The sequence below is a fragment of the Physella acuta genome, unplaced genomic scaffold (genome assembly GCF_028476545.2).
Source record: "Physella acuta isolate Inbredline_101_S28 unplaced genomic scaffold, ASM2847654v3 ptg000897l, whole genome shotgun sequence".
Classification (NCBI taxonomy): domain Eukaryota; kingdom Metazoa; phylum Mollusca; class Gastropoda; family Physidae; genus Physella; species Physella acuta.
In genome coordinates, this window is record NW_026732414.1 from 221,989 (window position 1) to 240,132 (window position 18,144).

At 34.0% G+C, this 18,144-nt stretch overlaps 3 protein-coding genes and 1 pseudogene across 4 annotated transcripts in view; 2 read left to right on the plus strand and 2 right to left on the minus strand.

Annotated features, from left to right (window-relative positions):
- Positions 1–1,895: 1,895 nt before the first annotated feature.
- LOC131952970 (protein unc-119 homolog B) lies at positions 1,896–8,222 on the plus strand. The gene is made up of 5 exons (XM_059315932.1): positions 1,896–2,250; positions 4,336–4,458; positions 4,768–4,876; positions 5,065–5,237; positions 6,340–8,222. The coding sequence occupies exons 1-5, from the start codon at positions 2,097–2,099 to the stop codon at positions 6,459–6,461; spliced, it is 681 nt and encodes a 226-aa protein (XP_059171915.1). The 5' UTR covers positions 1,896–2,096; the 3' UTR covers positions 6,462–8,222.
- A 2,748-nt stretch (positions 8,223–10,970) lies between these two features.
- LOC131952971 (uncharacterized) lies at positions 10,971–12,685 on the minus strand (annotated as a pseudogene).
- On the minus strand, positions 12,611–15,000 carry LOC131952959 (uncharacterized). The gene is made up of 3 exons (XM_059315900.1): positions 14,887–15,000; positions 13,967–14,115; positions 12,611–13,892 (listed from the first exon to the last, which is right to left on the minus strand). The coding sequence occupies exons 1-3, from the start codon at positions 14,906–14,908 to the stop codon at positions 13,359–13,361; spliced, it is 705 nt and encodes a 234-aa protein (XP_059171883.1). The 5' UTR covers positions 14,909–15,000; the 3' UTR covers positions 12,611–13,358.
- Positions 15,001–16,370: 1,370 nt separating this feature from the next.
- Positions 16,371–18,144, plus strand: part of LOC131952974 (putative E3 ubiquitin-protein ligase HECTD4) — a 95,618-nt gene continuing 93,844 nt past the window's right edge. For both annotated transcript variants that reach the window (XM_059315936.1, XM_059315937.1), the window contains exons 1-2: positions 16,371–17,220; positions 17,844–18,088. In XM_059315936.1, coding sequence (XP_059171919.1) covers positions 16,550–17,220; positions 17,844–18,088 — 916 coding nt within the window. In that variant the 5' untranslated portion in view covers positions 16,371–16,549. The remainder of the gene's footprint in view (positions 17,221–17,843; positions 18,089–18,144) is intronic.

The window sequence follows — 18,144 nt, forward strand, 5'->3', positions numbered from 1 at the left end:
GGAGCGTGAAGTGGGCTGATGTTTTTGTTGAACGTAGAGTGGAAGGCGGGAGAATTTTAAAAAGGGGGGGGGGGAGAGAACTTCGTGGGGAAAAAACAAAAACAACCCCATTCCAGGTGTTCTTTCGTTGCTGAACGAAAGTTTAAGACACCCATATATATATATATATATATATATATATATATATATATATATATATATATATATATATATATATATATATAGGCGTAGCGAGGGGGGTGCGGACCGCACCGGGTGACACCATTTAAGGGGGGGGGGGGTGACACCAAGGCAAAAAATAGCAAAATATATAGAGAAAAACTTGAGGGGGGGGGGTGCAAATCGAAAGTTTGAGGGGGGGGTGCTAATCGAAAATTTGAAAGTTTGTCTCTGGGAAGGGTCGCTACGCCTTTGGGGGGTGACACCATTAAGTGCCGCACCGGGTGACACACGACCTCGCTACGCCACTGTATATATATATATATATATATATATATATATATATATATATATATATATATATATATATATATATATATATATATATATATATATATATATATATATATGGGGGGGGGGGTGATATTGAGCAAAATATGCACCTGTAAAAGTGTCAAGTATGGGGTATTATTGTGTTGAATAATGTAGGGGTATGGCATAGAGCGATGTAATTGTAGGATGCTATATTCCATCCGGAGAAACATAAGGAGCCATTTATTAGATTTAAATACAGGTTACACCGCAGAGGGGGGGGGGGGGGGGGGTTGGCGGACTAATTGACGAACGGTTCAAAGAGACAGACAACTTAGACAAGACAAACAATAATAGTATTTGTACTGACAAGTAGCAGTAGTCATGGTTTGCGCCGGGGTGGGGGGGGGATAATTTAGCTCATACGTGTCAACATTTTGATTCGATGGAAATAGTTTATGTGGGTATAAATAGTCAGGGGCGTAGCGAGGGGGCGGGGTGCGGACCGCACTGGATGAAACCATTTAGGGGGGTGACACCAAGGCAAAAAATAGCAAAATATACAGAGAAAAACTTGAGGGGGGGGGAAATGCAAATCGGAATTTTGAGGGGGGGGGGGGGGTGTGCAAATCGAAAACTTGAGGGGGGGGGGGGGGGTGCAAATCGAAAGTTTGAGGGGGAAAATTTGTCCCCGGGAAGGGTCGCTACGCCTCTGGGGGGTGACACCATTAAGTGCCGCACCGGGTGACACCCGACCTCGCTACGCCACTATAAATAGTCAGGTATGATATATGTATTATGATAAACTACTATTTAAATAACTATATAGACAAGTGTGGGTCACTATATTATCTATTGGATACCTTTACTAATATTTAGGAAGAGACTCACGGTTTCTTTATGTGAAAAAATTCTCAGTGTGACATAACAAATGTTGGTTCACATGTTGAAAAATGTTGCAACAATCAATACGTTTTTGTCTGTGTAAATGTTTGATTATTTCGATACTGTAGTCTTAGGCTAGTCAGGAAGAAGAGAATATTATTAAATCAGTCTGTAGTAGTAGTTCTATTGTCTGTCCTTTAACTGTTTATAATTTGGTACTACAGATCAGAATTAGATCATTATTTTCTCTATCTCGTTTGGCGTCCCCATAGGATCGGCCGCCCCACCCGTCCTCCCCTAGCTACGCCTCTACGTTTTGTAAGCATCTTTGGGGAATTCATGTTTGAGAAGTGTAACGACATTGCCGCCTCATTGCGTTCGACAATTTTGTATGATAATATTTCTATAATTATTTAAAACTGAATAAAAATGGTTTCGGTTACGTTGTATTGTTTAATTCGCTGCATTTAATTAATGGATAGATGTTTTTTTTCTTATAAATTATTAGGATAGCCGCCCTTTATGTCCCAACATTCCTATCGTCAACGCCGCCATGATTGACGCTTTGACAGGTGACAAAGGTGTTGAGATAGTAAACAAAGACTAATGCTGTTAAGTTAGCCTTTGGTCCTATGGTGATTTTGTGCAATAATTTTGTATAGATTCACAACTGTTTCATGATCATACATCATTTTTTAATCTGTTTTATAGTAAATAATTGTAAAGCTATATTTTAAAAAATGAGTTCCGAAGCAAAAACTTCAATGAAGAAAAAAGACGGATTTCTTCGCAGACAAGCAAAATCAAAAACAGACATTGTTACTGAAGACGAATTGTTAAAGAAAGATGTTGTGACCCCTGACGATGTACTAAGACTTGCGAAATGTACAGATAGTAAGTTGATCTAGATCTAGATTTAGAAAAATGCTGGTAAAACTCCATTTTAGATTTTTGCGTCCCAACTTCACGTTCACTCCCCTCCAGTTGAGCGTATTTTATTATAAATAAACACAACCAAAACACACAAAAACGTTAGGGAAACACGTGGACTAGAGCTAGATCTAATTATTTTTTTATAAATGTGATTTTTAATTAGAAAAGGTAAAAAAAAACATAAAAAAGCAATAGAACAGTTCCAATTAAATATCGTGTGATCGTCAGCGGGAGAAAAATCCACGGTCGCGAGTTCATCGTGAGTTAACATTGACTTTAATTATCAGCATACGTCATAGCTTGGGCAATAGCTGTGTGAAATTGTGTTGGCTGGAGTTTTGGGGTCATTGTAAGTCGTAAGCTCCTAAATGTTTATTTATAGTATCATGCCTGGGCGATACTTGTAACAATACAAACTTAACCGCCTTGCAATTGTGAGGTAAGTTTATTTACTTCACCCATTGCTATGAAAATCCTAACTGACACAAGAACATAGCACATTCAATATTCTAAATTTGGATTTTTCTCAAGTTTTGACAAAAGTATCAAAATCTAAAACGAAGTCAGTCTCCTTTTTTTTTTTGTTAATTTTTATTCATTTGATAAAACAAAAATACAATACAAATAAATAAATAATGTTTTCCTAATGTTTTGGTGAGTTTTGGCTATTATAATAAAATACACTCAACTCGAGGTAAACGAGAAGTGAGAATAAAATAAGATAAAATGGAGTTTTACCAAATTACTTAGGTTTGGTCCTGTACTGTAGCCTCTCTGTTACGTCTGTCTGCCACTGTTAGGCCTATGGCCTATAAAAATAAAATAGTTTAGTAAGTACATAGTACTTTCTTCTTCTTCTTCGTTCTTAATTATTAGTGTTGAGGTGGATCGAGATTTATCTGCCAGTGGGTTTTAACTCGAGACTTTTTCGAATTTATCAACCATGAGCTTTTTGCCGACTCGACCACGCCTCCAACACAATTAAGCGTTACGTGTCAACTGGTTATGCGCCATTGAGGCCATTGACTACGATTTCAGCCTGCTTTTCTTTTTGGATTTGCTTCCATAGCCTTTGTCCAACCAAGAACAAACTACAAGGCAGCAGTTGTTTGATTTTGGAGTTGTCTCTCCTAGAAGAGTGGCTGTCCCCAGCTAACGAGCCTCATCTGCCCGAGGGTTCGAACTCGAGACTTTTCGGTTTAGCAACCATGAGCTTTACCGACTCGACCACGCCGACCCCTATAGTAGTTAACCTAGGCCTTTTTTAAAAATTTAAAATCGAATACAAACAAGATTGGAATGGATGAAACAGTTACAGCAGGCCCAGCTACCTTTCATGACTTTTTAAATTACGTGTCATTTTGATTTAGCAAATTGGGCCTAGAACCCTAGATCTACCTGCCTAAATTAGATTAATAATTAGGTTTAGACTACATATAAATATAATAGATAGGCCTAGAGCCTACTGCTACTATTCATTATCTAGTATATCATTCTATTGGTTGTGCTTTTGTGCCTGTGTAAAATAAAAAATTAGATTCAAACGTGAAACAGTAGGCTACATTCATTAAGATGGGCTTTTTAACAATTCTTTTCAGGCCTAACTGCTTACAAAGATCTTAACAGTTTTTAAAAATTATTATTAATTAATTGGCCTAGCTATTAAAACATGTGGGGGAATTTTTATACCAGTGTCCGATAATAGAATCTTCTTTAAAAAAGTGGTGTTAGGTTACTGGTAGTTAACTAAATACACACATGGCTGGCTAATGTCAATGCTAACCCTGTCCCTAACCCCAACCCTGGTCCTACCATATGCCTAACCATAAAATTAGTCGAGATTACAATACTACTAACAACCCAACACACCTATTTTAGAGTCTATTATTGGACATTGGTATCTAAAATCATCCAAACATGTACATTTATAATTAGGCCTAGCCTACATTGACCATTCCTAGATTTTTATGGTAGATAGGACCTACGATTAATTATTGAAATAAATTTTTATAGGCTTATCCTATTTCGTTTATCTTTTTTTTCCAGAGTACTTGTGTCCTCCAGAGGCAAATATCTATGGCATCGACTTCACAAGATTTAAACTGAGGGATATTGATTCAAACCAGGTTTTGTTTGAAGTGGCTAAACCAGCGCCAGCTTATGATACAGGTTAGTTTTACTTTATCATAATTAATGCTTGTTTCATGCGCTGCAGTCTTTATAAATAGGCCTGTATTGTTATATATAGGCATATATATTTATTATTATTATATATAAGTGTGTGTATATATATGTGTATATATATGTGTATATATATAGGCCTATATATATATATATAGATAGATAGATAGATAGATATAGATATAATAGATATAGATATATCTAGATAACTAACATTAGGTCCTGTCATTTGTCCTTTAAATCTTTGTGTCCTATAATTTAGTCCTGCTAGTTTTTGTGTCCTGATTTTGTTTCCAGAAGAAGAAGAGCAAAACCTGGCAGAGCCTGAAGAAGACCCTAACTCCGGGAGGTTTGTGCGCTACCAGTTCACACCACATTTCTTGAAATTAAAAACAGTTGGAGCAACGTAAGCTTTTTCTTCTTTTTGTTGTTCAAATATGGCATTGGATTACTAAATGTACTATCTGACTGTAAAGGATAACTTGTTGAAATGTTTTACTTTGTTGACCAATCCACACAGTTGAATGTCTCATTGATAGATGACTCAAGATTGGTTTTATTTCTTTCAAAAATAGTCCCCCTTGTTTATTTCAGTGTTGAGTTTGTGGTTGGAGACAGGCCTGTGAATAAGTTCCGTATGATTGAGAAACATTACTTTAGAGATCGCGTCCTAAAATGTTTCGACTTTGAGTTTGGGTTTTGCATCCCACACAGTCGCAACACTGTGGAGCATATATATGAGTTCCCAAAACTTAATGAGGACACAAGTAAGTGGCTGGACAAAATAAGTATCATATAGTAAATATAATCAGTTCCTTCCCCCCCCCCCCCCCCCAAACGATTTTAATTGAAATAAATGTTGCTAGAGCGACGTTAATTGAAATAAATGTTTCTAGAGCGATTTTAATTGAAATAAATATTTCTAGAGCGATTTTAATTGAAATAAATATTTCTAGAGCGATTTTAATTGAAATAAATGTTGCTAGAGCGACGTTAATTGAAATAAATATTTCTAGAGCGATTTTAATTCAAATAAATATTTCTAGAGCGATTTTAATTGAAATAAATGTTTCTAGAGCGATTTTAATTGAAATAAATATTTCTAGAGCGATTTTAATTGAAATAAATATTTCTAGAGCGATTTTAATTGAAATAAATGTTGCTAGAGCGACGTTAATTGAAATAAATATTTCTAGAGCGATGTTAATTGAAATAAATGTTTCTAGAGCGATTTTAATTGAAATAAATATTTCTAGAGCGATTTTAATTGAAATAAATATTTCTAGAGCGATTTTAATTGAAATAAATGTTGCTAGAGCGACGTTAATTGAAATAAATATTTCTAGAGCGATGTTAATTGAAATAAATGTTTCTAGAGCGATTTTAATTGAAATAAATGTTTCTAGAGCGTTGTTAATTGAAATAAATGTTTCTAGAGCGATGTTAATTGAAATAAATGTTTCTAGAGCAATGTTAATTGAAATAAATGTTTCTAGAGCGATGTCAATTGAAATAAATGTTTCTAGAGCGATGTTAATTGAAATAAATGTTTCTAGAGCGACATTAATTGAAATAAATATTTCTAGAGCGATTTTAATTGAAATAAATGTTTCTAGAGCGATGTTAATTGAAATAAATGTTTCTAGAGCAATGTTAATTGCAATAAATTGTAAGGAGGGGCGTTGGAGTGGTCCATCACAGTAACTATAAAATTATTTGCAAATTAGGCTAATGTCATTTTCCTGCTCAACTAAGTAATGACTCCATTGGTCCATAGCTGATTGCCATTCAGCTCTCCTAGCTAGTATTTAATGAATGTCATTTTTTTGCTAAACTAAGTAATGACTGGCAACATTTTGATTTGTGCAGTTGATGAGATGGTACGCCACCCGTATGAAACAAGATCAGACAGTTTTTATTTTGTGGAGGATCGACTTATCATGCATAACAAGGCTGACTATGCCTACAATGGGGGGACCACTTCCTCTTAGTACACAGGCCTTGGATCTGATCAGCTAGGACATATACAACTATTTTATCTACTGTTTAACACCTTGAGTGGCTGAAGAAGAAAGTTTGTTTCACAGCTTTTCATTTCAGTTTTTTTATTAGCCATTGACAAGTCATGTATCCATCTCTCAATCAACTCCATTTGTTTTAGTGTAGGGCAATAAATTTGAGTCAACTCTAAAACCCATGGAATCAAAGATGTGCTTGCAAGTCATCCTTCTCATATGTTGCTCATCAACATTGCCAGTCTATTCATGATGGGGGAGTCCAGTGACAAAAGATGTTATATTTGTTTAGAGGTTTAATTTTCTTATTATATGATTGCAACAACTAACACCTAATTGCAAAACTGTTTTGTTTAAATCAAACTACTTAAACCATTCAGAAGGAATCATGGTGAATTTAAAAAATATTTTTGAGAGTTCTATTTTTACATAACTGAGAGAGCATCTACAGCAGTTCTTGCAGTTTCTGATCACACTTGATTTTACATTCCACCCAGCTCATATCATTTACAAGATTTTTTTCATTCATTGACTTGCCCCGCAGGGGTCACTTTTATAGGATGCTTGTCAATATTTTTACTTGCTCCAAAATATTGTGTAACAGGGATTCTCAAATATAAAGTATATTGTAGTAGGAATATCAAAATGTTGTTAAGTATTGTTAAGCAGGGATTCTCAAATACAATGTTTAAGTCAGTACATGATTATGTAGCAGGGATTCTCAAATACAATGTTTAAGTCAGTACATGATTATGTAGCAGGGATTCTCAAATACAATGTTGTAGTAAATATCTGGCAGTGTGCACTGTTGTAGTATATTCTTGGTTTATTTTTCAAAGCGTTGCCACTGTAAAATGATTTGCTTGGTGTTCCGTCCAGACTGTATCCATTATTTTCTTTTACTACACATGAAATAGTCAACTTGTTTCTTCATACATCATTTGTCTCACAATATTTTGTATTACACTTACACTTTTTTTAAAAAGTTATAGGATGTTTACTGGGGCCATCTGTACTTATTAGAGACAGCTGTATTTTCTCCACTACTTTTTTCAGTTGGGGTCAAAGCTGGATGTTTTTACAGATGTCTACAGGCATGGACTCCTCTAGTCTAGTGAAAAGTTTTTGACATTCCATATTCAGTTACCACAGGATTTTGGCTTTTGTTTAAAGAAATCTACCAGGAGATCTACAGTTGAAGTGACTATATTGTATAATTAAATTCACACCTGAACATAACTCAAAACATCTAGTGGATGGGAAAATTTGGCTGAAATATGCCCCACAATAAAATGAGGGGATTTGCTTCAAGAGCCATATTCAGCAAGAGCCAAAAATAAGAACTGGGTGTGTTGAATACACCATTGTGGTATTTTAAATTATTATTTTAGATTGATTCATATATCCACATATTTGTGATGTTAGTTTTTTTCTTAAATCTAATTTTAAACACTTAAATATGCTTTGTATACAGTTGCCTGATGGTAAATTGTTAATTTCTCAGACTCTCAATCAGCTGGCAGGGGACCATTGACACCATTTCTAGTTGTCACGTTTCTTATTTTAAGACCTGACTCCAACTGTTGGGCTGGGTTACATATGTTTACTTGGGATGGTCTGAAGTGACAACCAGTTAGTTGGGATAGCCTAATGTGACAACCAGTTAGTTGGGATAGCCTAATGTGACAACCAGTTAGTTGGGATAGTCTGAAGAGACAACCAGTTAGTTGGGATAGCCTAATGTGACAACCAGTTAGTTGGGATAGTCTGAAGAGACAACCAGTTAGTTGGGATAGTCTGAAGTAACAACCAGTTAGTTGGGATAGTCTGAAGTAACAACCAGTTAGTTGGGATAGCCTAATGTGACAACCAGTTAGTTGGGATAGTCTGAAGTGACAACCAGTTAGTTGGGATAGTCTGAAGTGACAACCAGTTAGTTGGGATAGTCTGAAGTAACAACCAGTTAGTTGGGATAGTCTGAAGTGACAACCAGTTAGTTGGGATAGTCTGAAGTGACAACCAGTTAGTTGGGATAGTTAGTTTGGATAGCCTAATGTAACTGAATGAAATCCACGTCTAGGCATGCCACCAAATGCTTTAGTTTTTTCATCATGCCTTCAATTTGATTTGAAATCTCTCTACAACTTATGAGACATGTACATGCTTTTTGTTTATTTAACAACTTGTGTCTTTTAAACCTCAAAATGTGTATTAAATGATGGCGTATTGAGAAGTGTTGCTGTAGTTTTTAAGCCCAGATCAGGGGGTCTTGAGTTCCATCAAGACACACTCTTCACTCGTATGACCTGCAATCATAGTTTTGTGGTTGTGTAGAATACAATTAGCTGCTGATGACAAATATGGCAGCACAAGCTCATAATACAGTGTGCCAGAGATAGATGACACATTGGTATCACGATTTTTCTATTTGGTCAAACTTTGACTTCTTACACAGGCGCATGTTGGTCTAGGTGCTGCTACAAGCATACTTTTTATTTCTCATGGCCCAGTAGTCAACTTCTGACTGTCAGGATGGTAAGTTGTTTGTGGGTTTTTTAAAAATCCCTTTATACTATGTCAAGTAAAAATAGAAAAAGTGGTTGAACGAATATGTACAATATGGATTCACATTTATAACAGAACTTAATGGAAGTCTGCATCTCAACTTTATGATTTGGAATGCCACGTTGATCAGTTCCAGATTCTAATTTCTAGTCTAGCACAGACAAAACTAAAAAAACACTTCCCTAAGCTGCATGGAGTGAAGAAAAAGGTCACAATTTTTGTTTGTATAGGGTGAGGCCACTCTATACTGGAGTCTGAAAGGTCACAATGTTTGTTTGTATAGGGGGAGGTCACTCAATACTGGAGTCTGAAAGGTCACAATGTTTGTTTGTATAGGGGGAGGTCACTCAATACTGGAGTCTGAAAGGTCACAATGTTTGCTTGTATAGGGTGATCTACTCTATACTGGAGTCTGAAAGGTCACAATAGATGTCCCTCTGGTGTGCAGTCGGCCATCTTTATTTTGTTTTTGTGTGAAAATAATATTTTAATGGTTTGGTTCTTTAAGGTCATGAAGCTGGTGAGATTCAGTACCTCCAAAAAGGTTAAGAACCACTGATTTTTTAATCAGCGTTTCTTTCAAACATTTTTTCTCCGGGAGGCGCGAATAGTGCCCCCCTCCAACTGGCTTTTGAGTAAATTATTTAGAATCAATTTATCGATGACGCCAATTAATAGTTAGGCAAATCTAGTTAGTCTGCAACATTGAGCATTTGTAGCACCTACCATACAGAATCCAATGAATTGCGGCAACATTGAGCATTTGTAGCACCTACCATACAGAATTCAATGAATTGCGGCAACATTGAGCATTTGTAGCACCTACCATACAGAATTCAATGAATTGCGGCAACATTGAGCATTTGTAGCACCTACCATACAGAATTCAATGAATTGCGGCAACATTGAGCATTTGTAGCACCTACCATACAGAATTCAATGAATTGCGGCAACATTGAGCATTTGTAGCACCTACCATACAGAATTCAATGAATTGCGACGACATTGAGCATTTGTAGCACCTACATTTAGGACTAGGTTGAAGACCTGGATATAAAACTAATTACATTTACATGTAGTAGGTATTCAAAATGAAATTTTCATAATGAAAATACATAAAATTTTATGATTCCCCCTGATAGTTTTCTTTAATCAGAACAAAAACAGCAAATTTATTGCTATATCTCAATTTTTAAGAAAGTTATGATTTTTTAAAAACTTAACGTGTTTGCTTTTTTAGCTCAAAAGTGTCTATTTGAGACCCCTACTAACTTAAAAAAAAAAAAATGAAACTTTCAAATTCAGTAAACATACAAACAGCTACACAAATAACAAGCCCAATTTTTTTCAAGGTTGTCAGAATGATGAAAATATATCATTTATTCACATAAAAATGAGCCGAAGCATAATTTCAACAAAAACTTAAAAGGGAGACAAAAAGTCAAATAACAGTCATTTACAAAAAATCATAAAAAATCAACTAATTGATCCACAATAAAAATACAAGTGTCATAAGAAAGGTATTTCAAAGCATTTTAGAGTAAACTAATAAGGATAATGAGAAAGTCAATACCTATTTAACAAGAATTATTTTAGCAGGCTATGTAAGAAAAAAACAAGAAATTTCATACATTTTTATAAAATCATACAAAATTAATTAATTAAGATATCTCAAAACATTTTATACCATTTTATAGCATATCATAATGGTTTCAATATAAAATATACATCTGAAGCAATAAACATAAACATTATGCGAAAAAAAATTCACCAATACGGTTCCTTATCACCGCAAATTGATAACTGTTTAAAAATTTACAAGTACAAGATCTCTTATTTATAAAAAAAGTATTACAAAGTATGCAGGAAACATAAGCTGCAATAATTTAGTAAATAAAATCAATTCACAACAAAGGATAGTCAATATGTATTACTACAGTAAGGTATGTTCACAGAAAATGAATAGGCAAATGCATAAATATTTTAATTAAAAATTATTTCAAACATAAGTATATAAATTAAATATGTGATTATTAACACAAATAGAAGTTTAATTTAAAAACTAGTGAATTATAAACAATGTTTTTCTAATTCTGACTTTAGCTGTGTAGTCATAAAATTTAAATCTCCAAATTGCAAACATTTTTTACCTAAAACCTATTTCATTTTTAATTATTTCCCTAATAATAGCTTTAGATTTGTTTTTGTTGTATAATCTCTTTAAAAGTTGATCAACATCCTGTGGTGTTTGACAAGGCCCACCATGTTTTGTTACTTTCTCTCTGAGCAAGGAATTTTTTTGCAATTAACTTAAGTTCTTGTGATATTTTTTTGTCCTGGTTAACTAAGAATTTTTGCCTAACATTATGCTTAACCTGCTGTTCTACTTCTCTACTTTCTATCTTTAAAGTTCTAGATAATTTTCTGGCCTTTCTAAATAAACTACCTTGATGACTACTCTTCTTCCCCCCTATAAATTTTACAGTCTTGTTTCTTTTAATACAGTGTGTGGCTGATCTATTGTGTAAAGATGTATGCCTTCTCTTATTACTATCAAAATCTAAATCCCCAAAAGCTCTTTCTCCTATCAAATTAGTGAGTGAACAATGTCTAAGCTGCTGACTATCTTTTTTATTTAAATTTGTAAAATAGCCTTCATTCAGAAAATCACTAAGCTGTCTTTTTGAGACAACTAAAGCTTCATGACAAAATTTAGATAAAATTTCATTAAGTAAAGATTCATCACACTGATGAATAAAGCAATGTACAGCATTATAAACATCTGACTTATGGTAAGAAGAAGTGAAGACATTTTGAAAAACAGATTTAAACTCAACATCTAACAACTGATGAGGATCATTCACACTGACTTCCAGAAAGTCAACCATACATTTGACATAATTGTGAAAATCAAAATATTTTATATCACAGCTAGTTACAATATCCCAATATGGGCCTGAAAGTTTTAAATAAAATATAGCTACACAACAAACAAATGTCATCAAAATATTATCTTTTAAATCCAACATAACACTTTGTAGTTTTAAATTTGGTGAGTTTAAAATTCCTGAAGTAAAGAAAGTAATTAATTTATCATAGTGAAAAATAATTGCAGATGCTGCTTAAAAAAAAAACAATTAAATCTATTATTTTTAAAGCTAGGAATTTTTGAATTATCACAATAAGTAACCCATTCTACCCTACACCCATTCTTTTGATCCCCCATTGGTCCCTAAACATCACAAATGGTTCTAATTATTCTATTTGTAGAAGTCTCTTTTACATTAGCATATGACTTTGTTTTATATTTGACTCTACAGATTTAATTGCAACTTCACAAGAGTGTGAAAGTCGTAATAAAAATGAGCATTACAAAATAAAAAATGTACAACAGTAGACTCACCAAGTTGAGTTTTAAGAAAATCTTCAAATTTTTTATCAAAACATTTCATTGTTGCTGCCCTATCAGACATAAAACTAGTAATTTTTAACAATAATTGTTTATGAGTTTCATCATTACATGTATTTTCATTTAAATTCAAACAATCATAATTAACAGCTAAATTCCTAAAACAATTTATAGCTACATCTAATAGAGTATTAGCATCTTCTGAAGCTACTGGTGTAAAACCAAGATAATATGATTAATTGGAATCTAAAGTTAGTTGATGACCAACAATCTTCTTGTGGTCTCTAGATGTCCCATCACTATGTAAAGTACATGAGTTTGATTGTAAAACAGCTTCAGCTACTTGAAAATTACTAATTACATACCCCTCCCCTAGCATATTAATACAAGTTTGAGTAGAAGGAAAATCTTTAAAGACATGATGAAAAATATTTTTAGAAACAATATCAATAACATTAGAAACATTCACAGCAGAAACTTTACCATCACACATAAGTGAAATAACACATTTACGAGTGTCATCAGAATAAACATTTTGTAAAGTTTTTAAGCTAAAATTAAAATCTTTATCTTTAACTCCCCCCACCCCCTGTTCTATAAGTCTACCAGAATCTTGCTGTGCTTTTTGCAAATCAACCCTTAATTTATTCACTTTTTTTATTAATATATTGTTTTTTCTTTGGACTTTCTTTAATGCAGTGGTCTGACTAATTAGATTTTCTCTTGTTTTAGCTAATCTCTTTTTAAAATTTATTTGAATATTTTCTTTAATTAGGTCAAGATTACAACAATGTTTCTCTAATTCTCTATTTTTTTTCTCTAAAATAATTTTTTCCTGTTTAATGGCTAACAATGATGCAGATAAATTAGAATTTTCAACAAGCAAATTATCACATTTATTACATTGAAGAAATTGAAATATCATTAGTTAATGTAGGACTGCTTACTGGAGTTAAATTTAAATGTAAAGAAAATTCAGACACAAGAAATTGTTTCAATGCTGTAGGATTCCTATGTGCCTGCTTATTTAGAAAAGTATACTTCTTAAAAACAGAATCAACAGCACTTGGTAATTTGCTTATATTTAGACCAGTTAAACAATGCAACCACCTAATTAAAAACTTTTTATTTAATAAATGAGAATGTGAACGTCTAAAAATTTCTAGATCAATAATTAATTCATTACAAATGTTCAAAGGAGGGTCAAGAGGTGTATCAGGAGGATTAGAAATGGTTGAACGGGTTATACCTAAACTGTCACAAGTTTTAGAAATGTAGTTAAAATCAATATCTTTGTTAAGAAAGTCCTCCTTGAGGTCAGGCTCTAGTGTAGAAAATGTAGATCTGGCAGCATCAATCATGTTTCGGAATCTTGTTAGGGCCCCTTCCATCAACCTTGATTCTGGAAAAATCTCCTCCACCCAAACATCTACCTGTTGATAAAGCTAATTCATTAGTATTTCATGTACTATCTAGATCTAGCATGCACTTATAGTTAAATACTAACCTGTGACCATGAGAAATGTCCTTCCTCTCTTAGATGTGATAACTGCACAAGGATCTTGTTGTTCCTTACAATATCTTTTGGGATGCCTTTTGGTCTACCCTTCCCCTTGTGCAGATATCTATCTTTGATAAACCTGTAAGTCTCATCCTCTGTATATTATTATTATATAAAACAAAGCTGTTATGAAGGTTTAAAGTAAATAAAGCTCCCAATATGGAAAATATACAAATCTATTGTTCGATGAACTATTAAATTAATATTATCAATTTATATTAAGTTGTTAAGGCAAGTCTCACTAAGTAAGAACACTAACTTCCTAAGTAACAACATCGAATTTGGACTGAACCATTATGAATGGGGCAAACAGTTTATTTATTTTAAATCACTAGCCTAGGTAAATCTATTAAACTCGATTCTTATTGTCGACCATGAAATTAAAAATACAATAAAACTATAATAATTATTTTTTTACATTAGTTACAAAACGAGAAAATACAAAGTTAACTACGCTTAACTAATTAGAACTGTAAGCTGTTAACCACTGCGCTTATTAATATAGAAGAACCCATCGCCGGCTGTGCGTAAAAAGAAAATGGCGGCCACGCGGCCCTTGACTATCGACAATTTGCTGACTGTTTAAGTAGTCGCTGATAATTTTTAACAAAACGCACAAATACAAATTAAATTCCATTAAATACTTTAACATGTCCTTGTTTTAATCGTGTATGCCTTTTTTATGTTAGTGTTCGTAAATTAAATACAGACGATTTTTAAAATAGGCTCTAAGTGTTTTTTGGTAAGCGTTTTTTCCCCGGTGAACGATTATCGATAAACTGACACTAAACTTTAAAAAATAAAAAAAGAAGCTATTTTTTAAATTAAATAAAATATTGTTAATAGAATATAAGCATTTAACTTACCTATAAAGGCTTTAAACTCCATGATTCATGAACAAAATAACGTAAAATCTTGTTTTTGACCGGAGTAGGGTGACTCAAAAAGTGAGAAAAATATCTTGAAGCCGACGAAACTCGAGCGCGCGGAAACTTTTTTTTAGCAGAAATCTACGGTGTCGATTCCGCTTTTGCGATCCGATACCAACCATCGACGGTACATAAAATCATAAGTTTTATGGTAAATTGGACGCCCGTTCAGAATATATAACTTTGCCGGCTGTAAAATAATTTTTTCACGTAAAACCAGCATTTCAAACTTTTTAATCGATCATTTTTAGCCTTAGATTATATTTTACAGCTCGCAAAAATATATCATCTTAAAGAGCTTCCATTCTACTTTCCAGATCAGATACTTGTTAATGCGTATGTATTATGGTATCGGATCTCCGCGAGTTGCCGCAACCCGACCAAAAAAAAAATGTTGCGCGCAGCACATTTTTTTGGACCATTTAGAATACCTACATGTAGAGTCCAGGTAGAAAATCTGGATATAATAAAAAATACTTACAATTACATGTAGGTAGAAGATCTGGATATAATAAATACTTACAATTACATGTAAGTAGAAGATCTGGATGTAATAAATACTTACAATTACATGTAGGTAGAAGATCTGATGAATAAAAGCCGATTGTGTCTGCTGGTCCTGTGAATGTCGTCTGGTGTTCAACTTCCTACTGCTGAGGAAGAAAGTTGTCGCTGATTTCAGTTGTTGAAGATTAAGTCACAACCAAAAATAATTTGGGCAATTGTTAGTTTCTAATTTCACTCCTGCTGTTAACATAATTTTTTGTGGGTTTGGACGGAAGATAGGCCGGTCTGATTAAGGGGGCGGGGGGGGGGGGGCGGTATGTTGGGTGGGGTTATATGGCGATCTGCTGGTGGGGGTGTAGGGTGGTCTCTTGGTGTTGGGAGGTGAGGTCTCCCATTTTAATTCTATTCCATTCGATTGAACAAAACTTAAATTATCCCAACATATGTTAGAACTAACAGGTCAACCCAGCACAGAAGAAATATACGCGGACCGTGAGGCTCACTAATTAGATCGGTGCTCGATTGACACGTACACATCAACCGTCCGGTCATCATAGCCTCAAGTGGCCTCACAACACGGACATCAAACATAAGGGCTCATTATAGATCCCAGGCCCATCAGCCCAGGTGACAATAACTCTCGGTTGATAAGTAGGCTTGGGCTTGGGCCTACCTATTTATTTATTTTGTACATAGTGTAGCCTAAATTTCGTTTGGGGTGAGGGTCGGTAGACCTGCTTCCCTTACATCGGAAATATGTATAATGAAAATTATATTAAATATGTATATTAGACTATACTTAAAAGAAAACGTGCAAAAAAGTTAATAAAATAAAATAATACAAATTCATGTGCACATTAAAAAGGCGAAAACTGCGATGAATCTTTCTTGCTTTCCCGTTATAAAATCGCTTGCAGCTCTAAAAATAATTTTATTGTTATTCTGTTTTTAGATCCAGATCTATGTTTTATATGCATCCTCTAACACACAGAATCAGAAGAACCATTCTTGTTAACCCTACAATGTTTTCGCTAACCTTAGTGAATAGGTTAAATAATATACTATGAAAGCCATTAGACATTAATGCATTATTATGGCTACCTCAGGTCCAGAAAGTTCCCAGTGGCTTTCAGTTACCGAGGGAACGTTATTTTTACATGATGGACTTCTGAGAGTGACTGATTTGGTGGAACTTCCCAAAAATGTAGAGTGCTGCGGCTCTCGGGAAAACGAAGTTGTCACCTTTGACTCTAAAGACCCAGAGGAATTGAGTGCCAAGCTTCTCGAAATATGTGGCACCAGAAACAATGCATTCAATACACTTCTAGAATATCGGCTAAATGCATTAAAAGGTCTATGGAAAGCACAAAAGCTTTATTTTCAAGAAGATCCAGGGGAAAGAGATTCAGCTAGTCAAGATGAAGCTATTGCAATTTTGAAAAAGCAAGGTTTACTTAAAGATTCTGATCAGGCCTCATTTTCTACCCGCATAAGTCTTCTGCTAATATTACCATTATTGCAATCTCAAAGTAATACCGATCCTGATCTTTGTGGTGTTACTTCAGGTGTAATTCTTACTTGTTTGCGTGATTGCCCCCCTCTAAGTTTAGCTAAGGAACCAAGTGATTGTTTAAATGGATTAGAATCATTGTTATGTGGATGGTTAGGAGAAAAATCTCTCAACACTCCTGCTGTGCATATTGTGAAAGAAAAAAAGCATCAAGAAAATGCAGCGTCAGCTTTGGTCGCCCTGGCATGTGCAAGGTATTCCACATATAGTGACATATAGATCTATTATATAATGTATACAGCTACATTTTTATCATTTATCATAGCCTACATGAAAAACAATTAAGACTTAAACACACAGACACACAAAAAGCAGTAAAATGATAAATATTTATTAAAAAATATGCTTACTTTTAGTTAGACCTGTTAAAATTAACTAACTTAATTTTAACAGACCAGCACATTAAACACTTACAGGGCTCCAAAGTAATATGTGTTGTGTTAAAAACCACATTACAATTTTTTAGGTTTAAGTAAATTTGAACAAATAATGTTAGCTTGATAAAATGTTATTATTAATTAGCATAAAATGTGTGTTTCCTTAGTCTAAGAAATTTGTATAACAAATGTTAGTTCAGGTTCAGAAAAATATTTTTGGTTTACACTTATTTGCATTTTCAAACACAAGCAAAATCTTAAAATTATTTATAAAATTTGCATCTTCTTTTGAAAGTTTTTCTGCACTAAATTGTGTCTGTCTTTCATGTTAAAACTTTGATCCACACTGTTGACTAAACTAAACTATGTCTGACTTTCAGGGGCCATGTTAAAACTTTGATCCACACTGTCCACTAAACTAAATTGTGTCTGACTTTCAGGGGCCATGTTAAAACTTTGATCCACACTGTCCACCTGCTCCAGCAACTTTCCACTCTTCCACCGCTGCCAGTGGCAGACATCCTGGCAGCACTGCTTGAGTGTGAGGGTGGCCAAGGACAGATCACATCATTTCTTGGCTCCAAATATATTGTTAGCTGGGGCCTAGATGACCTGCTTGGACCAACAAATGCTGACACTGTAGCTTCAGAATCTAAAGAGTCGAATGACAAAGATAAAGATAAAGGTATTTTAGTTAGAGACTAAAAGAATATAAATAAACAATAAAGTTTTTAAATTAGC

Coding starts and splice junctions, on each gene's coding strand:
- LOC131952970 (XM_059315932.1), top strand. CDS start 2,097: ATGAGTTCCGAAGCAAAAACTTCAATGAAGAAAAAAGACGGATTTCTT. Junction 2,251..4,335: donor ACTTGCGAAATGTACAGATA/GTAAGTTGATCT, acceptor TTTTTTTTCCAG/AGTACTTGTGTCCTCCAGAG. Junction 4,877..5,064: donor TTAAAAACAGTTGGAGCAAC/GTAAGCTTTTTC, acceptor TGTTTATTTCAG/TGTTGAGTTTGTGGTTGGAG.
- LOC131952959 (XM_059315900.1), bottom strand. CDS start 14,908: ATGGAGTTTAAAGCCTTTATAG. Junction 14,116..14,886: donor GGAGTTTAAAGCCTTTATAG/GTAAGTTAAATG, acceptor AATAATATACAG/AGGATGAGACTTACAGGTTT. Junction 13,893..13,966: donor GACATTTCTCATGGTCACAG/GTTAGTATTTAA, acceptor CTTTATCAACAG/GTAGATGTTTGGGTGGAGGA.